We start from the raw sequence: 24,198 nt of genomic DNA, 5'->3' as shown, positions 1-24,198 counted from the left end.
ATTACTTTCTGGGCAACCCACAGAATAGAGTAGAATTGAATTGAATTTTATTGGCCAAGTGTGATTGGACATACAATAAATTTTTCTTGGTGCACAGTTTGATGCACAAACGTCAATCCTGTGCAAACAGCAGAAACCAGTGTGGAATACGAATAATTTGAATGACAACAACACTTGTGTGGGGTGCAGGGCTACCTCTCCTTCACCGAGTAACCTTTTATTTTGGGGACCAGACCCTAGATATGCTTTGCTCTGGTCACCTTCTGGACATTCCCCCACTTCCCGGGATTTCCCAGTGGTCTCCCATCCCTGTTCAAGCCCGGGATCCCTTTCCAGGATCAGCATATAAACAAGTCCCACGTGATCCCACAATCTGCGTCTCTCTATCCCCCACCCCACGTCCCGTCTCTTCTGTTAGAAGGAAACCCTCCTCTGCGCCTGCGCCGCTCCGTCCGCTTAAGCCCCGCCCTATCCCACTTAGTAACCGGACGCGGTTGCTAGGGCGTCCGGGCCCCGGAAACACTTTTGTGACGCGCGCCCCGGGCCGGCTGGCGTCTCTCCGATAGGGCCGCCGGCCGTCGTAGGGCGTGTCCGCGGGAAGCGCTTCCGGGGTGGCCCGCTGCCCCCCTCCCCTCCCCTTAGAGCGCTCAGCGAAGGAGGGGGCAGTGGCCCCGGGTTCGCGCCCCCTCCCAGCCGGGAGAAGCGGCTTTTTCCTCAGGACGGTAAAGAAGGCCGAGCGGCGGGCGGGTCTCCGGTGCGTTTCCTGGGCGGGAGGGGTGTCCGCCGTTAACCGTAGCCAAGGGGAACGCTCGCGAGAGAGGGCGGGAAGGGGGGGGGCGCTGCTGAGGGGGCGCCCTGGTGAGGGACCGCAATTGATGGGGGGGGGGCACCTGAGGGGGGGTCTCCACTCTTCCCCCCCTCCCCTCTCCGCCTGGGGGGGGCAGAGCCCTCCGGCCCTGTGGGGCATTTAAACGGCGCCCGGGCAGCCCCAGCGCCGCCCCTCCGCCTTCGTTTTGGGTCGGGGGTCGCTTCTCCGGAGTCCAACTCCCCCCCGTTCCCCTCAGGCCCGCAGCCTCTCCGTGTGGCGGGCTCAGCCCTCGGCTGCCATCGGGGAAGGAGACAAAGGAAGGGGGGGAGGGAGGGAGGGAGGGAGGGAGGCGCCGTTCGGTGCTGGGCGCTGCACGTCGGAAGGGCCGCGGGGAGGGTTCGCCCCGGGGAGGCAGACGCCAGTGGAGCGGAGCCGCCTTTCCTTGTGCCGCCGCCGCCCTGGCCTGCGAGGTGCCTTTCCGTGGGTTGGCTGAGGGTGTGTGTGTGTAACCCTCATAAACATATATGCACATGCATTACATACATACAACATGCATACATACCGTACCCCTCCCTTCCTTTCTATGTATATGTATATCTATACATCTATATGTATGTATATGTGTACGTGTATATATGTGTGTGTATACAGTACATACATACATACATACATATAGTGTATATACATACACATACACACATCCTAGTGGGTATGGCTAGCTGATGAGGCCAAAATAAGGCCAAAATAGATCTATCCTAGTCTCCCTTAATTTTCAAATTCAGCAAAAAAACATGTGACATATATATATATATACAGTACATTCAAACCAAATCTCCACCCCCACCACTATTTATAAGGAACAAATGGCAGTTGCAAACAAACTATATTTACAGCAGCACGAAGCTAACAACTTCAGCCTGATGATGGTGAATATGATTTCACCGAAACGTCGCATAGACATTCAAAATATTACACGGGGTAAAACCCGAACTCAGAACAATCTACATATGTATACAGTACTGTATATGTATATATATTTGTTTTCATAGATTTTCACAGGCATATGTATGTAGATTGTTGTGAGTTTTCACGGGTATATGTATGTAGATTGTTGTGAGTTCCGCTCCCTTGTAGCCTGGATGATGATACCTAGTGGGGTAATGAAATGTCAGCCAGACAAATCACCAAGTTTGAGAGATCAGCAAGGATCCCAATGTGTCTGTGGAGATTCTCCGTTATCCAGGTCATGGTTTGTCTCAAATGTGTTTATTCTTTGAAGACGTGTCGCTTCCCATCCAAGACGCATCATCCATTCTTCTAATGCAGCTGCTTGGATGAGATTTGAAATATCTTCCTCAAGGGTGGGGGGACATAGTCCAATTGTCTTTTGGAAAAGCACCTTTGAAAGGAGAACTCCACAGTTCAACCCTGAAGTGTAAATTTCCTCTTCTGTTGGAAAATAAAGTTTCTGTCTTTTCTTTAAATCCATTGAACCTTGGTGAAGGAACATGTTTTCACCTGAGTTTTAAATTGCGACTGGGTGGGATAACTTTTAGCATGGGCTCCCTCTGTGTTAAGCCAAACTTGGACAGTTTGTATGGATGTAAGGAAGCAAATGCACCAAAGAACTTGTTTTATTATTTCTTTTTTTCTTCTTTCCGGCTTCCTCTTTGCTCCTTTTTTGATTACCTTGTTTTTCTTTCAACCTAGATGACTCAGTGTTTAAAGTGCAGTGGTTTATTACGGTCTGTAGTTGAAGAATGATCTTTTGTCAGTACTTCTTTCTGTTGGATGTAACTCTTGACGAAGTTCCTTTGTGACTTTTGGGGAATTAATGTTCGTTTGGAAAATCTCAATCCGAAGACAGATTAAATGCTTTGAGGGTGTTGAAATAGGTACACTTAAAAAGATGAGAGGTACAGGCTTCAATAAGAGGAATGTTAAATACAGTTGAATTGAAACAATGTCTTTCTTAATTAATTTCCCCAAATCAGAGAAGTATTGTTTTGTGAAAGAATAAAAGCAGTTTTTGAAAGTGGAACAAAGTATAAGTGGTACTTTAAAAAAGAAAATCCTAGATCATACCTTTGGCCATAAGATCAAATTCTTGTATTGATAGATAGGCCCGGCCCTCTGGAATCAACTCCGCCCCCCCCCCCCCCCCGGAGATTAGAACTGCCCCCACCCTTCTTGTCTTCCGTAAATTACTCAAGACCCATCTATACCACCAGACATGGAATTGAGACACCTTTTCCCCCAGGCTTTTTATATTTTTATATTTATGTTTGATATGTATGTGCTGTTTGCTTTTTAATATGATAGGGTTTTATATGCTCCTTTTTAATATTAGATTTGTTTCGCTATAATATTGTTTTATTACTGTTGTGAGCCACCCCGAGTCTTCGGAGAGGGGCGGCATACAAATCTAATAAATTGAATTGAATTGAATAGGAAATATCTGTAGGTGTTTCAGAGTAACTGTAACTAAAACTAATTAAAATTTAAAACTAAAACACATTTGTTAGGGGAAGCAGTTACTTCCTCAGTTACTGAAAGCAACTTTGACATAGAAGTGTATAGTTTTGCTTTGGTATAATTGTTCTGTTTTAATTTCATGGTACTTTAATACAGTCATGATATGTTTATTCTAGAACAGGAGTCTCCAACCTTGGCAACTTTAAGACTTGTGGACTTCAACTGCCAGAATTCCTTGGCCAGCTTTGCTGGGAGTTCGTAAATCTTAAAGTTGCCAAGGTTGGAGACTCCTGTTCTAGAAGATGTGCTCATCTTTCCTCCAACTCAGGGGTCTCCAAACTTGGAAACTTTAAGACTTATGGACTTCAACTCCCAGAATTCTCCAGCCAGCATACCTGGCTGGAGAATTCTGGGAGTTGAAGTTTACAAGTCTTAAAATTGCCAAGTTTGAAGACCTCTGTTCTAACTCCTCACCTGTGGAATACTACTGCTTCCTGTTTGAGAGAAAAAAAGAATCTGCAACAGATCATTATTTTGGCAGTCTGATGTTCAGTGTCACCGTACATGGACATTAATTGCCTTTGAATTGGGAGGAATGTGATTAAATGTTCTTAAAATTGTAGAATACAGTTCTGTTTTAATGAAACACTTTGCACTTATAAATAACTACAAGAGAGATACCTATATACCTTCCGTCTAAAATCCTTCTTTATTATAAACGTTTATGAAAATTCTCAATTCAGGCCATGGTTGCCGTAGAGGTGCTGTTCAAAAGTCTACTGAGCTTCCTTGGTTTTTTTCTTGAAAATATTTCACCTTTCATCCAAGAAGCTTCTTCGGTTCTTTATAATTCACCGCGGCTATGGATTACAGTGTTGTGTAATGGTGGGATCCTGCCAGTTTGGAGATTGCGCATTTTGCGCACACACACGCCTGCTGCAAGCACATGCGCCCTTTAACAAAAACCTACCTTCTGCATCACCTCTGGGGAGAAACACAGCTGAGGGGTAGCAATCTGCTGTATTGCGCGAATCAGCTGAGAAGATATAGGTAAGTAAAGCTCACATTGGAGTAAATCGATCTGCTCCTAGCTGACCGTAGGAGCATCTCGAGTAGGAGCATCTCGAGTCGCCTCAAGAAGGGTGGCATAGAAATATAATAAATAAATAAATAAATCCAGTTTGCCTGAACCGGTAGAATCCCACCCAAGTCAATAAGCTGGGAATTAGACTTCTGGATTGCTTAGTGGTCTCTGATATGACATGAAGAGATTTAACCAAACCAGAGTTTCTCAACTTTGTCAATTTGAAAATGTATGGACTTCAGCTCCCAGAATCCTCCATACATCTTCAAGTTGCCAAGGTTGACAAACCAAACCAGGTTATTAATGCCTGTGTATCTATCTATCTATCTATCTATCTATCTATCTATCTATCTATCTATCTATCTATCTATTTTATTTATTAATTGGATTTATATGCTCCCCCTCTCCGAGGACTCTATATAACAGTGATGGCAAACCTATGGCACGGATGCCACAGGTGGCACAGGGAGCCATATCTGCTGGCACATGAGCTGTTGCCCTAGCTCAGCTCCAACGTGCATGTGTGTATTGGCCAGCTGATTTTTGGCTTGCACAGAGGCTCTGGGAGGGTGTTTTTGGCTTCCAGAGACCTCCGGAGGGATGGGGGAGGCTGTTTTTACCCTCCCCTGGCTCGAGGGAAGCCTTTGGAGCCTGATTAGGGCAAAACACGAACCTACTGGGCCCACCAGAAGTTGGGAAACAGGCTGTTTCCAGCCCCTAGGGGGCCTCCGGGGGGGGGGAAGCTGTTTTCGCCCTCCACGGGCAGTGGATTATGGGTGTTGGCACTCCTGTACGCACAGTAACGCACACACATGCTATAATTTATGTTTGGTATGTATATGCTGTTTGGTTTTTAATTATGATAGGGTTTTTAGTTTTTTAATATTAGATTTGTGCCATTATAATATTGTTTTTATCGTTGTTGTGAGCCGCCCCGAGTCTTCGGAGAGGGGCGGCATACAAATCTATTAAATTATTATTATTATTATTAATTATTAATTTTGGCACCTGAGAAAAAAAAGGTTCGCTATCACTGCTATATAAGATTTCAATTCTAGCTCATGCAAACTATTGTTGTTATAATGTTAAATAGATTCTATATTGCTATCTGAAACTTTATTCTTCCTTGTTATGTAAATTTATCATTCAAATTTGATTTGCCAACCAGATCCGTTTCATACCAAAATATTAACTGTCTAGTACGTGTTCTTGTTAAAGTATAGACTTTTGATAATTGAGAGTTTTAATAGGGTTCTATTGGGTTCCCAAGGAATGTTAGTTGCAGCGACATGAACAAGATACTGTAATTTAATTGAACTGTTTTTGTCAAACCGAACAAGGCTTGAAAGGGAATTTTGGAACTCCTACTTGTTTTGACAGTATTTTTCCTTTGTTTTGAAAAAACAGATTGCTATACTGTATATAAAACCAAAAAAGGGGATAAATATTGTTTATTAATCTCTGTTATTTGGGGGTTACTTAAGGTAGAGTAAAATTGTGGTCGGGCGGTAGGAAAAGCAAGTAGGATGCTTGGCTGCATAGCTAGAGGTATAACAAGCAGGAAGAGGGAGATTGTGATCCCCTTATATAGAGCGCTGGTGAGACCACATTTGGAATAATTCTGTGTTCAGTTCTGGAGACCTCACCTACAAAAAGATATTGACAAAATTGAACGGGTCCAAAGACGGGCTACAAGAATGGTGGAAGGTCTTAAGCGTAAAACATATCAGGAAAGACTTAGTGAACTCCATCTGTATAGTCTGGAGGACAGAAGGAAAAGGGGGGACATGATCGAAACATTTAAATATGCTAAAGGGTTAAATAAGGTTCAGGAGGAAAGTGTTTTAAATAGGAAAATGAACACAAGAACATGGGGACACAATCTGAAGTTAGTTGGGGGAAAGATCAAAGGCAACATGGGAAAATATTATTTTACTGAAAGAGTAGTAGATCCTTGGAACAAACTTCCAGCAGACGTGGTTGGTAAATCCACAGTAACTGAATTTAAACATGCCTGGGATAAACATAGATCCTTTGTAAGATAAAATACAGGAAATAGTATAAGGGCAGACTAGATGGACCAGGAGGTCTTTTTCTGCCGTCAGTCTTCCATGTTTCTATGTTTCTAAAATTCAGCAGTGTTTAATTCTCCTTTCAGCCTTTTTGCTTCAGATTCTCCTGTAGCTACTTGTTTTCTACTTCTCAGTCCTGTTGCGTGGGCACAACTATGTGCCACTTCCATGGCAACCACCTCCAGTTGTTGACTATTCTTCAAAATAGGTGTTAAATCTATTCAGATTAATTGAAAATGTATACAACTGATATGTATTGATGAGTGGGTGATTGCGTTTAGATTATGGTATTCGCCTAGTGATTCATTGGAAAGAGCTGCATCCTAGTCTGGTCAATTGGCTCTTTGATTTCAGAACCAAACTCCAAAGTCAGGTTATAAATTCTGTTCTCTCCCCCCCCCCTTTGGTGTGCTGTTTATATAAATAATTCCAAAATAAACCCCCATCAACAGTTTTGTATTCCTTGCTAAGTGCAGTAGCATTAATTATTTGTATATATTTCTGGCGCTCTTTCTGTTACATCACACAATTCTATATCATGGAATACACAACTCATTTTAAAAAAAACCTTTAATATATATCCAGCACACATTTGAAATTTTAATATCATGCAGGACAGGATAAGCAGCAGTTATATTGGCATATCAGTCAAAATCTAATGAAAATGTTAAAGCTATGTAGGTGACATATTGCTGTCCCAGAGATGAGTGATTTTCTATGAACGATACTCAAAATATTGTCTCCTCTAAATAATCCAGCAGTGTCTAAAAATTGCTGTAATACAGAATGGATCTCAGATGTTTCTGCTTAGGACTCAAATTTTGATGTGTTTTATATGTCAGAATATAAGAATATTTAACTCCTTTCATTCCAAAAGACCTATTTTGTTTTCACTCACACTTGACACCAAAATATTAAACTTTTGTTTTGCTTTCAAAGCAAATTCCTTATTAGACCATACAGTTCAGACTTGGTTGAAAGCTCAGTTTTCTCTGCCTTTTCATGCTGCTGGCTTGAATAGGTGTGTGTGTGTGTGTCTTGGGGGGGGGGGGATCTTTCAAAATAAAATTTAAAAAATAGCTGTTGTAGGTACAGTAGTTAACAGTATATCCAGCTCAGATGTGTTATTTCTGGGGTATTTTTACTTCACATTTTTCTATGCTAGAAGTAAATGGAGATGTTAGGCTTTGTATTTTGCCAGATGATTTACAGACTTATTCAATATTACTTACTATTTTAAAAGAGACGTTTTTGGATTATTTCAGGACATAGGGGCCTTGCCTTCTTAATGGTCCTGGCTGCGGTCACTATTTTTCCTGGACTCCCAGGAAGCTCATTGTGTTATCACAGCCACCTAAGTTCTATGAGGCTCTTACATTCTAGGGGAAGTTATAGTGACTCAATGTCAGCCAGCCAGATTGGTTTCACCACAAACATGTAGCTGGAACAAACATTTTTTGTGGGGGTTGAACAGCAAAATGCTTTTATGCCTTTCCTTTCCAGGCCAGGTAGGGTCGCAGAATTAGGTTACAAGTAAATCATAAACCTGTAGTATCAGGGGTCGGTAACCTTGACATAGCTTGTTTCTTTTCTTTTTTTGCCTCCGACAACTCTTTTGAGTCGTTTGCCTTTTCTCTCAATACACAAGAAGGAACTTTTTTGTTGCTGTTGTACATCTCTGTTTTGTTTCACCTTCTTCCTTTACCAACCGGATTGTGATCTCGCCCTTTTTGCCTTTTTCCCCTCCCTCTGCAGGTAGTGTAAGGTTTTCCTCTACCTCGCTGAGGGCGGTGAAGTCATCCCCGGACCTTCCGTGACAGTGCCTGAACAGCCTGGATATGATGCCAAAAGATCTCCAAAGTATTTTATAGTTTGACCCAATGATTCTTCTGGATCTATATTTCTCTCTTCAAGAATAAGTGCAAAGACCAAATCCTACTTACTACCAGATATTTTTTATTGCAAGATCATGGACCATATCACTAGGGAGAAAGATGAAAGGCGAACAGGGAAAGCAAATCCAGGAAGAAGCACGCACAGTTCTCGCGCATCAAGTTCCACTTCGGCGGCCGGCGTTCTCATGGTTGGCCCCAATTTTAGGGTTGGCAAGAAGATCGGCTGTGGCAATTTTGGGGAGCTCAGGCTAGGTAAGAAGAGCCTGGCAGGTTCATCAGCTTTCAATCCTGGCTAGTCGGAATTCCGTACTCAGGTAGCACCCGGCTTAGGAGCACAATTAATCCCCAGATTATTGAGGCCAAGTGAGACATTTGTCGAGCGAAGTTTGCTCCATTTTATGATCTTTTTTGCCACATTCACTTGTTAAGTGAATCACCGCAAGTGTTAGGTTGGTAACATGGTTGTTAAGTGAATCTGCCTTCCCCATTGGCTCGTCAGAAGTTCGTAAGTGTGAAAAGTATAACATCCCTTTTTTCAGTGCTGTTGTAACTACGAACAGTCACAAAATGAATGATTGCAAGTTGATGACTAGCTGTACATATAAAACACTGCATAAGTGCTTGCAATTAGCAACATTTCCTTTTTACCTGTGGCGATAATGCAGTGATGGCGAACTCTTTTTGGTTCGCATTCCAAAAGGGTGCGTGTGTTTGTATGTGCGTGCTAGCACGTGCGCACATGCCCAAACCTATTCCCTCCCACGCATGTACACACACCACTTGTTCTGCCCCTGCAGATGTGCACAATCTCTGCCATCTCCACGCATGCGCACAGGCCTCACTGAAGCCTGGGACGGTGAAAAAATGGGCAAACAGGAAGTTTGGAAAAGCGGACTTTCGGTTTGCCCGTTGTGCTGTTTTTCGCCCTCTGGGGCTTCAGGAAGCTTTCCTGGATCCTCTGGAATGCTAAAAACAGCATTACGAGCATATCGGAAGTCCGGTTTTCCAAACTTCCGGTTTGCTCATTGGACCGGTTTTTTTGCACTCCAGGGCTTCAAGGAAGCTTCCCCAAAGCCTCCAGAGGGCAAAACAGTTTTCTCTAAGGCCAAAAATCAGCGGGCTAGCGTGCATGGTGGAGCTGACACAGGGCAATGCCTCACGTGCCCTCCGATACAGCTCCATGTGCCACCATACATACAGGCATCATATACATATGTGTAATGTTTAGAGGTTTCTGACTTCCTGTTTGTTCATTTTTAATGAACTTTAGTATTCTTGAAATTAACTGAGATTTTTATTACTTGGATGTTGCACCTCTGGTTGTAATGTCAAGTATTTTGAGGAATAATTCCTATACCTCTGCATTTACTTTCCAAAGTATATAGAATAAACTTTAAAGATTGAATAATTACTCTCAGAAGATGGACAATGTGAGTTGCAAACAAAAGTTGATAATAAATAAACTACTGAAACTTTAAAAAAATTTTTTAGAAAAACCTAACAGCTAAAAATAATAATTTTGCATGTCCTGGTAACTGTTTGAAACGAATTTCTTTTTCTCTTGCAGGCAAAAATCTTTACACAAATGAATATGTAGCAATCAAGCTGGTGAGTAGTTTTCTGGTTTTTAAAAATTCTGCATGGCAAAGGTTACCCCCACGAGACAATATTTTCAAGCCACATTTGTCTTGACTTGACTGCATCCAGCCTACATTTCATATATATGTGCTGTATTGTGGTACTACCTTTAGAAACCAGTACCAGATATGCTGCTCACTAAAACCATTGCTGGCTCAATTTAAATGCTAGTGATTATTTTAAAAACTGTTACTGCTTGCTACTAAGTTTTTAAAAGGACCGCAGCAGATGAATGCAAGAATCTAATATGAGGAATCCTGCTTAGATGCCCGTCCTAAGTTAGTGGGCATGAGAAATAGATTCATTTATGATATTATTGATATGTGATTGATTAAATATTGTTAATATTTGGATTTATTAAGTAATCCTACACATTTGGAATACTGAAGTTATAGTGGAATAGTAATTCTTAAAACATTAAATATTTGTAACTTAGTAGGGGATAACAAATACATGGCGCAAAGAAATGTTACCTGTGTTAACATTTTAATGGGAAAAATGATAAAGAATTGTGAAGAGAAAATAGTATTTTTGAAGTTGAAAGATTAGGATTTATACAGACACTTATTTGTATTATTACCGTGTTTTCTCCAAAATAAGACTTCCTCCCCTCCCCTCGGAAATATCATTTCTGGTACATTTGGGAAATGATCATATATTTCAGTGTTTATCAACTTTGACAACTTGAAACTGGGTGGCCTTCAACTCGGGGACCCGGATTGTGGGGGCAATAGCCTAGCTCTGTAAAAAAAATGCTATTGCTAACATGTTGTAAGCCGCCCTGAGTCTAAGGAGAAGGGCGGCATAAAAATCAAATAAATAAGTAAGTAAGTAAATAAACTCCCAGAATTCCACAAAACATCCCAAAGTTGAGAAACAGTGAGATATTTTATTGAACATTAAAAACATGGCAGTTTATCTTTTCTCAAAGCAAAGTGTTTTTTCAACATGTTTGCTCTACTTTTAAATGTATTTATTTATTTATACAGCCATCCATCTCACAAATGTGACTCTAACTGGCACAAAATAAAATTTTACAATAAAAAGGGCTTGCTTTGAATGGCTATGTGTGTGTATTCAAACTGGAAAGCAAATTTGCAAAATCGATTTAATGTATTCCTGCTTTTACATTGTTATTTAGTGAAACAATCCACCATTAATCAGTTCATTTGTGTTTCATCATTTTGTGTTTTATAGGAACCATTAAAATCTCGTGCCCCACAACTGCACTTAGAATATAGATTTTATAAACACCTCGGCAGCGCAGGTAAAAAAAATCTTTCTCCTAGGATTGTGGCAAAGGGTGAAAAATCTTTCTCCTAGGATTGTGGCAAATTAGTGAAACTAATAGTTACCCAACCATATATTTGTAGCTTTCAAATATATGGTTGGGTAACTATTAGTTTCACTAATAGTTTTCATAGATTTTCACGGGTACAGGTATGACGGTCTTGGTATATTCGGGTTTCTTCCCGTGTAGGATTTGGAAATTTCTGGCGATGCTTCGACGAGGTCGCACTCGTCATCGTCAGGCTGGTGTTTCTGTCCTTGTTCTAGGGTGAACACAGCGAGACCTGAGCTGCCTTCCTTCTATAAATACGAGATTGAAAAACATCCCCAAAATATGAACAAGCGGGATGATACCTCCCGCCTACCAGACATCTGGAAACCAGCCCTCAAACATATCCCAGCCATAGAAACTGAAACCAGACTCAGAACACACATTGCAAAACAATCAAGTAGCCTGCAAGCTCCAACTACTCAGGATATCACGCCTAATCCACAACCATTAACTAATCAGCATACCTCATTTACATCAACGACCCCAGGTGTTACCCCACTGACTCACCAGGAAGTTTCTACAAAGCAGGCAATTGCTGAGCCACACCCAGCCACCAGTATTTATAGAAGGAAGGCAGCTCAGGTCTCGCTGTGTTCGCCCTAGAACAAGGACAGAAACACCAGCCTGAAGATGAATTTTGCTACTAGCATAAATGTCACAAATGGCTGCACTGGCATAAATCTAATTTGAAATTTGGGGTTTCCTTTTGAAAAAGAAAGACCAAATGAACTGTGATGAAGAAATTTGGGATATAGTTTTCTAGAACTTTGATTTAGATGCCCAAAACGTCCAAGCTGGTGGTTTTGAGGTTATGTGTGTGTGTGACAGCCTCTAGATATAGTGCAGTTATTTATTTATTTTTTAAAAAAAATTCTGCCTTTGTTTCAGTTGAAGGCTTCCCACAGGTATATTATTATGGTCCATGTGGAAAATACAATGCCATGGTACTGGAGCTCCTTGGTCCAAGTTTGGAAGACTTGTTTGACCTCTGTGATAGAACGTTCACTCTGAAAACTGTCTTGATGATAGCAATTCAGCTGGTGAGTAAAGAAACAATTTCACGTTTTTATAAACATTCTTCCTTCTTCCAACACCAAATAGTTCCAATTACAGTACTGCCTTTTTTTAAACTGCTGTTCAAACTTTTCTTTATAAGTTTATTTTGGTTTTATTTAGCTTGCATGGATTCAGCAAAGAGTTTCCAAAATGGATTTCAGGCGCTTAGTTAAGCCAAACTGCTAATTTGATTACAGGTGATTTGTGGCTAAAATAGGTTGCATCAAATGAACGTTAGGAACAGAAATAAGATCATGGACAGTGGCTTTCAAACTGCTTATTAAGGACTGATAGATAGTTTGAGTCATATTGTGGCCTTTTCTTGGTTTATTTGATACAACAGTATAGGACAATAATTTAATCCAGCATCTTTAATGAACAAAATGCCCAGAATAATTTCTCTTTAATCTTTAGAAGGCAGCTTCTTAAACTGATTATCATCTAGCTGGCTTATATATTCCATTTCCTTTAGCTAAATAAAGGAATGTATTTTTACTATGGCAAAAGGAATATCTTGATACATAAAGCTAGTAGGTATTTTCATATCTAGTGATCCTGTACATACCAACTTTAATTCAAAATAGTTCTGAACAGTTAGCAAAGGATTTTTAATTCAGAGATCTAGAATAACCTATGGTTTTGTCTTTTTATAGATTACTCGAATGGAATTTGTGCATTCAAAGAATCTCATTTATAGGGATGTCAAGCCAGAGAATTTTCTTATTGGCCGGCAAGGAAATAAGAAAGAACATATCATCCACATAATAGACTTTGGATTGGCCAAGGAGTATATTGATCCTGAAACACAAAAACATATACCTTACAGAGAACACAAGAGCCTTACTGGAACAGCAAGATATATGTCCATTAATACACACCTGGGCAAAGGTTTGTTCAGTATAATGTGCTGCAATAACTGATACTTTTCTGCGCTATTTATATCGTTTTGGAGCTGTTAATTTTCATATTGTGACTCTCTTTAAAGTTAGATAGCAATATGATTTTGGCAAGCCTGCAATAAATATGAATTCAAAGAGGTTTACGTTACCAGTGCATGTTCTTGTACAGCTGTTTATCAGCTGGGATTGACCTATTGCGCCAGCATTTCCAAAATTGTCTACTAGCAAATGAGAATTGCTATAGCTGCTATTCGATTTTTCCTCCTTTTCTCCTCCTGCAAGCCAAACAAATCACAGCATCTTCTTCGTTGTGACACATGAACTGAAATGTTGTGCTTTTCCACACATTAGGAAATCAAAACAAAACAGGAGCACATCATGCTTTTATTCCTGTTTTTATTAAGAGAGGAATAAACCAGATTTACATATTATACCCCCCCCTCCCAAAAAACCCCTGAACAAAGGTCAGAAATTGTGCAAAATGTCTGTAGAACCCCAGACTGTCCAGTTTAGTTTCAACACAGATGTGTGTTCCGTTTGAATGTGGGAATGGCCATTTGGAGAATATGAATAATAACTCAATTCTGTTGTTTCACATGTAGAACAAACGTTTACTAAATCAATAATTTCTTAGGCTCCCTGTGGATATAGAAACATAGAAGACTGACGGCAGAAAAAGACCTCATGGTCCATCTAGTCTGCCCTTATACTATTTCCTGTATTATCTTGCTTATCTGTCTGCATATTTATGGTTGTCGTCTTTTTCATACTGCAGTTAATTACAGCGGTACCTCTACTTAAGAACGCCTCTACTTAAGAACTTTTCTAGATAAGAACCGGGTGTTCAAGTTTTTTTTGCCTCTTCTTAAGAACCATTTTCTACTTAAGAACCCGAGCCCGGAAAAATTTCTCAGGAAATTTGAGAGCGGCACAAAGGCCCAGTCAGTTTCCTGCCATTTCTTTCTCTGGCACAGTGTATGGGAGGCAGCCTCGCGCCGGGCGTATGGGAGGCACGTGCTCCTCCTCGCCGCCGCAGAGTCCCTCTTTTTTTATTAAGCCTTAAAGTTTTGGATTTTTTAAATTCCCCTCCCCTCACCTTCTTCCTTTGGCAGTGACTGTCCTCCTCCTCTTCTTCCTCCTCCTCCTCCTCCCACCCAAATGGGTTTGCACGCATTATTTGCTTTTACATTGATTCCTATGGGGAAAAAATGCTTCTACTTAAGAAGTTTTCTACTTAAGAACCTGGTCATGGAACAAATTAAGTTCTTAAGCAGAGGTACCACTGTACTTGGAATGTAATTACTAAGGTAATGTTGATTAAGATGTTAGAGCAGTGTTCTGTTCTCTTACATGTTTTAGAACAAAGTCGGCGAGATGACTTGGAAGCTCTCGGACACATGTTCATGTATTTTCTTCGAGGCAGTTTACCATGGCAAGGCCTTAAGGTAGATGCTAAAATGTGCCTCAGTTTTGGCAGACAGCTTCTGTGTTAATTCACTGCCTCTTCTGACAACTTATTTTTATTTTCATCCTTTCTGAAGGATATCTGCCGCACAAATCTCAGCGACCAGTTAGGTCCCACAGAGTTGGCCTTCTCCGGGTCCCGTCAACTAAACAATGTCGTTTGGCGGGACCCAGGGGAAGAGCCTTCTCTGTGGCGGCCCCGACCCTTTGGAACCAACTCCCCCCGGATATCAGAGTTGCCCCCACCCTCCTAGCCTTTTGTAAGCTCCTTAAAACCCACCTCTGTCGTCAGGCATGGGGGAATTGATACTTTCCCTCCCCCTAGGCTTATAAAATTTATGCATGGTATGCTAGTATGTATGATTGGTTTTTAAATTGGGGTTTTAAATTAACTTAAGCTTAAATATTAGATTTGTTGACATTGTACTATTACTGCTGTGAGCCGCCCCGAGACGGCGGCATACAAATCTGATTAATAAATAAATAATAAATATTTCACTGTCAATATCCAGGTTTTGCCCCATCTAATTTGATGTACTAGACTTGTTACGGTTGGCCACTCCAGAAAACACTGTGTGGCTAACAAAATCCCAGAAAAGTTTTAAAACAACAAACCCACAAAACCTTATTAAAATGATTGAATCATCATAACTTCCCCAGCAAGTTAAAAGGGAAGCTACTATACAGAAAGTGGATCGTTTTGATTTATTTTGCAGGTGGGAAAATTTAAATGACTCTTTTTTTCCCCCAGGGTTGGTGTTAAAAACAAAACTTGCTGAGTTACGATGCAAATAAAAATAGATGACAATGCAAGCACTTAGTTAAATGCTTGCCAAACTTCTGTAACTCACTCAAATATTGTTCTGGTTATTTCGACTGTCTTTCTCTCCAGGAGAGCATCCTACATTTTATGACCCAATAATAGTTTTTAAAATTAGAATCCTCTGCATTTCACAGGCTGATACACTGAAAGAGCGATACCAGAAGATTGGGGACACAAAGAGGAATACTCCAATTGATGTTCTCTGTGAGAACTTCCCTGGTAAGTTTTAGTTCTGATGGCTTATCAGTTCTCTAAATTTCTCCTAGAAATAAGAACTATTAAGACGGAGATTTTTACATAGTGAGGTCAATAGTCACGTTTTGCAATCTGCTTCCCATTGGACAAAACATTTTTGCAGTTGGCTTAACAGCCACAGACATAGGTGTTTCAATCATCTGGCAGGCTGCAGTGACTATTTTGTGCTGCCTTGTCTAAAAACAGCATATAGTGTTCCCTCCATTTTCGTGGGTTCAAACTTCGCGAAACGGCTATACCACGGTTTAAAAAAAAATATTAATTAAAAAATACTCCGCGGTTTTTTTTCTATACCATGGTTTTTCCCACCCGATGACGTCATATGTCATCACCAAGAGTCACTTCTCTCTCTCTTTCTCTTCCTTTCCTGTCATTCTCTGCTTCAATCATTTTCTCATTTCTCTTTTTTTCTCCCTTTTTCTATCATTTCTCTCTCTCTCTCTACCTTCCACTCTCCCCCCTCTTGCTCTCTCTCTCTTTCTCCCTCTCCCTCTCTGTGAGAATGCCTGCCCCCACCTTTCCTGCAGCCCCCTCGCTGATAGCTGGGACGAAAGCGCTCTCAGCTAAGGGACTGTGAGAGGGGCGGGGCGGGCATTCTCAAAGCGCTCAGAGCGGCTACCGGCCGAATGAGGAGGATGAGAAGCCGTAGCCACCAGCGCTGCTGCAGGAAGACCCGTGTCCCAAGAAAGCCGGTGAGAGGGGTGGATCAGGCGGGCGGGCGGTAGCGGCGAGGGGGCCGGAGGCGCTGGGGGGGGCGGGGGCAGCCGACATTCAAAGCAATCTTTGCCGGCCTCCGCACTTTCGTCACTCCCTGCCCTAATTTCAAGCCTGGCTCCTTGCGCTGCCTTGAAAAAGGGTGCGTGGGGGTAGTTTTTGGCTGTCCATAGCCAAAAATGGTGTTTTTACTTCCGCACCGCTACTTCACGGAAAATCGACTTTCGCGGGAAGTTTTGGAACGTAACCCCCGTGAAAATCGAGGGAACACTGTATTTGATAATGTTGGCTGGGGAATTCTGGGAGTTGAAGTCTACAAGACTTAAAGTTGCCACAGTTGGACACCCCAAGTCTAGATGCTACACGTGGCTTAAAATAACATAGCAAATTCCAGGTGAAATGTTCAAAGTCTATTCTCATTGTAACAAACAGGCAAAAGGCATTCTTGATGCTTTTCTTCGGTATTTTACTAGCTTCTGGTTCTGTCAACCCTGGTGCCAGTAGCCAGGATGCGCCCCGAAAAACATAGTTGTCATTTCTCCAGTCTGTCTGTTCTGTGTTCAGTTCTGTATCTGGCGGAAGATAGTTTCTCCATCGCCAAGTTTGAAACAGCTTTTAAAATTGGAAACTTAATGTTTTGGTCCTTGATGGTCTCTTCCTCTAATGAGGAATTTAAAAATGGTCTGAACCTGTGTTGCAATCACTGATCTCTCTCTCTCTCTCTCTGAAATTTCTTTAGAATACTAAGTTCTACCAGTTTACTTCAGTTCTTTTAGAATCACCTGTCCTTTTTACACCTTGGACTTTTCTGTTGATTTCAGCCCTTTCAGTTTGGGCTCCAAAGCCCATCAGTGTAAGAAATTCACAATATACAGAGTTTTATAATTTGCATCCCAGCAATGCCCAGGCTACTTAGAGCAAGCAGACTGCCTCTCCTTCTTTAGAATAGAATAGAATAGAATAGAATAGAATAGAATTTTTATTGGCCAAGTGTGATTGGACACACAAGGAATTTGTCTTGGTGCAGATGCTCTCAGAGTACATAAAAGAAAAAGATACATTTGTCAAGAATCATGTGGTACAACACTTAATGATTGTCATAGGGCTCAAATAAGCAATGAAGAAGCAATATTAATAAAAATCTTAGGATATAAGCAACAAGTTACAGTCATACAGTCAACATGGGAGGAAATGGGTGGAAGGAATGATGAGAAAAACTAGTAGAATAGAAGTGCAGATTTAGTAGAAAGTCTGACAGTGTGGAGGGAATTATTTGTTTAGTAGAGTGATGGCGTTCGGAAAAAAAACTGTTCTTGTGTCTAGTTGTCTTGGTGTGCAGTGCTCTGTAGCGACGTTTTGAGGGTAGGAGTTGAAACAATTTGTGTCCAGGATGTGAGGGGTCAGTAAATATTTTCCCCGCCCTCTTTTTGACTCGTGCAGTATACAGGTCCTCAATGGAAGGCAGGTTGGCAGCAATTGTTTTTTCTGCAGTTCTGATTGTCCTCTGAAGTCTGTGTCAATCCTGTTGGGTTGCAGCAGGGGTTGTGTGTGTGTGAGAGAGAGAGAGAAAGAGAGAATGAGAGAGAGAGAGGGAGAGAACAAGAACAATATAAACACTTTAAATTGTTCCAAAGCTGGTGCCTACTAATTGTCTTTTGCCCCTATGCCCCTTTTCATAAATCTGCAAATATTTCAGTGGTGTACTTAAAGGAGGCCCTTTAGAAATCCATGGCTTGGTTCCCGATCCATGTCAACAGATTTCTCGATCTCGTCCACCTCTGTAAACTGATAGTTTAGGGAGTTGAACCTGTCTAGTAGGTAACGCTGAAATGTATTCTGCTTCTACTTCTTTCTGAACAGATTGTCTGATGTTGCTTCTTCCTAATTCCCTTTAACAGAGGAGATGGCCGCCTACCTGCGTTACGTCAGGCGATTGGACTTCTTCGAGCGACCCGACTACGATTACCTACGAACCATCTTCACCGAATTATTCGAAAAGAGAGGATTCACCTTCGATTATGCCTACGACTGGGTCGGCAGACCAATTGTGAGTGGTCACCCTGTGGGATCTGCTGCATTTTTTTCCCAGAGGTTGCTCTTTAAAAGCCAGTTTTGACACGACCTCATTGCCTCACTAATTTATTTAGTGACCGTCAAAAGTTACAACGGCCCTGAAAAAGGTGACTTGTGTCCATTTTTCACACTTATGACTGTTGTAGCATCCCTATGGCTCCTATTTATGATGGGCGCAGCGTCCCAGAGACATTTGACCCAATTTTATGAACTTCCAACCAGCGAATTTAACTGGGAAGCCAAATTCACTTAACAACCACGTTACGAACTTAACAGCCGCAGTGATCCCCCTTTAAAAACTGTGGCAAGAAATGTCATAAAATGGGGCAAAATTCACTTTAGAAATGTCTCACTGACCAACTGAAATTTGGGGTTTCGTTGTGGTCATAGGTCCGAGCACTGCCTATATTTTTATCGGGATCCTTACTGCAAACCTAGGCGTTTACGCTGTACAGTGTTCCCTTGATTTTCGCGGGTTCGAACTTCGCGAATAGCCTATACCACGGTTTTTCAAAAAATATTAATTAAAAAATACTTTGCGGTTTTTTTCCTATACCACGGTTCTTCCCACCCGATGATGTCATATGTCATTGCCAAACTAATAATTTTTGCAAATAAATAATAAAAAAAAATAATTATTGTTAATAAATAATTATGTTTATAAATATCAGGATCACTAAGTGTCTTATTCAAGGGTGAGTACCAGTAATAATGGTGAGTAAATGGTTGTTAAGGGAATGGGAAATGGTAATTTAGGGGTTTAAAGTGTTAAGGGATGACTTGTGATACTGTCCATAGCCAAAAATTGCGTATTTACTTCTGCATCTCTACTTCGCGGAAATTCGACTTTCGCGGGCGGTCTCGGCATGCATTCCCTGCGGAAATCGAGGGAACACTGTATTTTCCTTTGCAAAAGGGTTTTTCTTTTTTCCTCTTTCGAACGGGGGAAGCGATCACCTTGTTTTGTCTTCACCGAATGGGATTCAATCGTCTCTGTGTTTTATTTTCCAGCCCACTCCGGTGGGACCCATGCATGTAGAATCGGGACCATCCGTAATCAGAGATCCCCATATACATCGGGACCGATCCTCGGTTCAGCCTTATCGGAATCAGGTTGGTCCACCTTCTTATGCCTTCATGGTTTAAATGTGCCTCCTGACCTTCCACCCATTGTAGTTCATTCCTCAGGGGGCCCCTAGCAAAGCCACGGAGGTCAATGGCCTCATTAATACCACTCTTTCTTTTTGCCCAGCAAGCTTTGTCTGGCTGCTTTTGAGCTGGGTGAATATGTTATTTTCAAACAGCACAAAATACTCAGGTCTCCAAATGACAATCTGGGAACAGAGATTTCAACGGCACTGAAAAAAAAAGTGACATGGCCAGTTTTGACACTCAATGACCCTAGTAGCATCCCCATGGTCACGTGAGCAAAATTCAGACGCTTGCCAATTGACGGTTGCCACGTCCAGGGCCACGAAATCAAATGGGGAAGCCAGATTCACACGGGGGCCATGTTACTAACTGAAGAATTGGCAGTGATCCACTTAACCATTGCGGTCAGAAAGGTGGTAATCTGGGGCAATACTCAATAAATCTTCCCCTTAGCAACAGAAATTTTGGGCCCAACTAGTGCACTAATTCGAGGACTACCTCTCTACACACTGCTCAAAAAAATAAAGGGAACACTCAAAGAACACATCCTAGATCTGAATGAATGAAATATTCTCATTGAATACTTTGTTCTGTACAAGGTTGAATGTGCACAGCAGCCTGTGAAATTGATTGTCAATCAGTGTTGCTTCCTAAGCGGACAGTTTGATTTCACAGACGTTTGATTTGTATTCTGTTGTTCAAGTGTTCCTGTAGCTGCCATAGCATGTTAGGATAGGATTTGATATCTGGATTTCTAACAACAAATGCCTTATACACTCCGATTCCATTAGCCAGGAACAGGACTGCACGTAGGTCACAAAGTGAGAGTGCATTTCTGGTGAGATCTGCTTAGGAAATGACTGGCCATAAAACGATTCAGTGGCTCTCCTCGAATAACAAGAATGTGTCAACAGGAAAAGAACTGTGTGATCAAAAGACACAATTTACATTCCCTGGGGTAAACAGGACGAAGGCTGTGATAAAAGACCTTGCTTTGTGGTAAACAGGAGATAGCTGTATTAACAACAAAAGGTCCCAGGAAATTGGCCATGAGAGACATTTGTTCAGTAGAAACTAGTTACGTGCCACATGTAGATAGGAAGGACTCGGAAGTTGTGTCATATCTTAGAGTTATGTTATTGGATGTTTGTATATCACTTGGCATGTACGCGTAATCATTCCCAATTTAAATGGTCAAAGCAATGGAAACTGCAGTTTAATGTTTCCAAATGTAAAATAATGCACTTGGGGAAAAGGAATCCTCAATCTGAGTATTGTATTGGCAGTTCTGTGTTAGCAAAAACTTCAGAAGAGAAGGATTTAGGGGTAGTGATTTCTGACAGTCTCAAAATGGGTGAGCAGTGTGGTCGGGCGGTAGGAAAAGCAAGTAGGATGCTTGGCTGCATAGCTAGAGGTATAACAAGCAGGAAGAGGGAGATTGTGATCCCCTTATATAGAGCGCTGGTGAGACCACATTTGGAATACTGTGTTCAGTTCTAGAGACCTCACCTACAAAAAGATATTGACAAAATTGAACGGGTCCAAAGACGGGCTACAAGAATGGTGGAAGGTCTTAAGCATAAAACGTATCAGGAAAGACTTCATGAACTCAATCTGTATAGTCTGGAGGACAGAAGGAAAAGGGGGGACATGATCGAAACATTTAAATATGTTAAAGGGTTAAATAAGGTTCAGGAGGGAAGTGTTTTTAATAGGAAAGTGAACACAAGAACAAGGGGACACAATCTGAAGTTAGTTGGGGGAAAGATCAAAAGCAACATGAGAAAATATTATTTTACTGAAAGAGTAGTAGATCCTTGGAACAAACTTCCAGCAGACGTGGTTGGTAAATCCACAGTAGCCGAATTTAAACATGCCTGGGATAAACATAGATCCATTGTAAGATAAAATACAGGAAATAGTATAAGGGCAGACTAGATGGACCAGGAGGTCTTTTTCTGCCGTCAGTCTTCTATGTTTCTATGTTTCTAATTTGCATATTCCCCCAATAAAAGGACGTGCACAGCTCAATACTGTGTCATTTCACCCAGAGAAAAATGTGTCCAAGTTTTCTTTCTAGGATTCGCGTTCGTGAGTGACCCCCCCCATGGATGGGGTTGCTCTAAGCCCCTCTGAAGACGAACGCTCAGGGACTTTGCAGCACCTCATGTTCCCTTTATTTTTTTTGAGCAGTGTGGATTTATTTTCTGTTTTTAACTGCAGGGAAGACACCTCTCCTGCCTTGGCTGCCTTGTGCCTTTTAGGCCTACCTTGTCCACGGGAATATCCGATGCCCGAAATGCTTTTGCTCCCCTGCCCCTCTTGAGCTTTTTTCACACGCTTGCTTGGTCCTGGTTCACCTTTTTGCCTTCCCTCTGGTCTCTTTGCTTTCCTGCATGCTGATGCCTGGGCAGCCTATGTCCGACCGCAGAGGAGAGTGGGAAATTCCAGCAGTCCGGCAGGCCAATACTTTGTTTCTGACCTCTCACTTGGCTACCGAACGGCATGGGGGATCTGTCCAGGTATTGCTTCTTCTTCTTCTCCTCCTCCACCACCCCGCCTCCTCTCCCGCACAGCTGTTTGGTCATCACACCTTAGGCATGCGCAAGGCCCCTTCCATCTTTTACCTGCACTGTTTGGCTTTTGCTAGAACAGTGTTTCTCAAACTTGGCCGTTCGAAGATGTGGGGATTTCTGGGAGTTGAAGTCCATACATCTTCAAACGGCCAAGGTTGAGAAACACTGTGCTAGAAGGATGAGGGTGGGCGGGCCGTGATATCAGAGCCAAAAGGCTTAGAAATTTAAGTGCGATGTCGCTGTATGGCCATGCTGATTCCTTTAGGAGAGCCTTTCCCCCAGTCTGGACATCTCCCACAGGTGTCAGCTTCAAGGAAGAGCAATCTGGCTGGAGATGGGTTGAAATTAATCCACATCTGGAAGTGGCTCAAATTGGGGAAGGCGTTGTAGGCGGAACCTAGGCCACAGATGTGAAAAGGTGGCGCAGTGGTTAGAGTGCGGTACTGCAGGCTACTTCTGCTGACTGCCGGCTGCCTTGCAACTTGGCAGTTTGATCCGGACTAGCTCAAGGTTGACTCAGCCTTCTACCCTTCCAAGGTTGGTAAAAGGAGGACCCAGATTGTTGGGGACAAAAGGCTGACTCTGTAAACCGCTTAGAGAGGGATGTAAAGCACTGTGAAGCGGTATATGTCTAAGTGCTATTGCTCCCTCCCTCCCTGTAGTTAAAATGTAGTATTGCAGGCTGCCCACTGCCATGAATTCAACCCTCACAGGCTCAAGGTTGACTTAGCCTTCCATCCTTCTGAGTTGGGTAAAATGAGGACCCAGATTGTTGGGGGCAATGAGCCGGGGTGGCGCAGCAGGTAGAGTGCTGTACTGCAGGCCACTGAAGCTGACTTGTAGATCTGAAGGTCAGCGGTTCAAATCTCATCACCGGCTCAAGGTTGACTCAGCCTTCCATCCTTCCGAGGTGGGTAAAATGAGGACCCGGATTGTGGGGGCAATAGGCTGGCTCTGTTAAAAAAAGTGCTATTGCTAACATGTTGTAAGCCGCCCTGAGTCTAAGGAGAAGGGCGGCATAAAAATCAAATAAATGAATGAATGAATGAATGAATGAATGAATGAATGAATGAATGAATGAATGACTCTGTAAACTGCTTAGAGAGGGCTGTAAAGCACTGTGAAGCGGTATATAATGATATACAAGTGCTATTGCTCTTGTCAATCAAACATTATTAAAAATCTTCTCTGCAAAAAGGTTGATGTGTTCAGACATAAACGACTTCATGGACAAAAATCTCCCCCATCATCTCAAACCACCCTCTGCTTTCTCTCCTGGCCAGAATGAAGTGGTCTCCCCTGTAGTGGTGATTGTGAGTCTCATACACACTTGGCTTCCTGATGTGCCAAGATGGAGAAGAAGAGGCTACAAAAGAGAAGGCAGTTAGGGTTGCTTGCCAACCTGACCTCAAGACATCTTCCTTTATTGGGTTCGAGAGGGCCTGTGGGCGAGGGGGTCATTTGCCCAGGTTGGCCTGGTGCACCAGTTGCGGCCCTATTTGGACAGGGAGCCTCTACTCACAGTCGCTCATGCCCTTATCACCTTGAGGTTCGACTACTGCAATGTTTTCTACATGGGGCTGCCTTTGAAGAGTGTTCGGAAACTACGAATCGTGCAGCACATAGCTGTGTGAGCGGTCATGGGCCTCCCTAGATATGCTCAGGTTTCTCCAACACTCCGCCAACTGCATTGGCTGCCGATTGGTTTCGAGACACAATTCAAAGTGTTGGTAATGACCTATAAAGCCCTACATGGCATCGGGACAGACTACTTGCGGGGTCACCTTCTGCTACATGTGGCCCCTCGACCAATTAGGTCCCACAGAGATGGCCTTCTCTAGACAATGTCGCTTGGCGGGACCTAGGGGAAGA

General features: G+C 42.2%; 1 protein-coding gene across 12 annotated transcripts in view; it reads left to right on the top strand.

The window, feature by feature from the left end:
* The first annotated feature begins 549 nt into the window (after positions 1-549).
* The window catches only part of CSNK1G1 (casein kinase 1 gamma 1), a 43,338-nt gene continuing 19,689 nt past the window's right edge, over positions 550-24,198 (top strand). For 3 of the 12 annotated variants that reach the window (XM_070762328.1, XM_070762329.1, XM_070762324.1), the window contains exons 1-11: positions 609-722; positions 8,195-8,586; positions 9,902-9,942; positions 11,170-11,239; positions 12,203-12,354; positions 13,024-13,258; positions 14,629-14,714; positions 15,691-15,775; positions 18,424-18,572; positions 19,610-19,711; positions 22,165-22,272. In XM_070762328.1, the coding sequence (XP_070618429.1) occupies positions 8,409-8,586; positions 9,902-9,942; positions 11,170-11,239; positions 12,203-12,354; positions 13,024-13,258; positions 14,629-14,714; positions 15,691-15,775; positions 18,424-18,572; positions 19,610-19,711; positions 22,165-22,272 (1,206 nt within the window). In that variant the 5' untranslated portion in view covers positions 609-722; positions 8,195-8,408. Of the gene's footprint in view, positions 755-8,194; positions 8,587-9,901; positions 9,943-11,169; positions 11,240-12,202; positions 12,355-13,023; positions 13,259-14,628; positions 14,715-15,690; positions 15,776-18,423; positions 18,573-19,609; positions 19,712-22,164; positions 22,273-24,198 lie in introns of all 12 variants that reach the window. The other 9 variants (XM_070762335.1, XM_070762330.1, XM_070762326.1 and 6 more) reach the window with 8 other exon arrangements.

This window comes from Erythrolamprus reginae, chromosome 10 (genome assembly GCF_031021105.1).
Source record: "Erythrolamprus reginae isolate rEryReg1 chromosome 10, rEryReg1.hap1, whole genome shotgun sequence".
Taxonomy (NCBI): Eukaryota; Metazoa; Chordata; class Lepidosauria; order Squamata; family Dipsadidae; genus Erythrolamprus; species Erythrolamprus reginae.
Note: the sequence above shows the minus strand (reverse complement) of the source record. Positions and strands in the feature narration are given on the sequence as shown.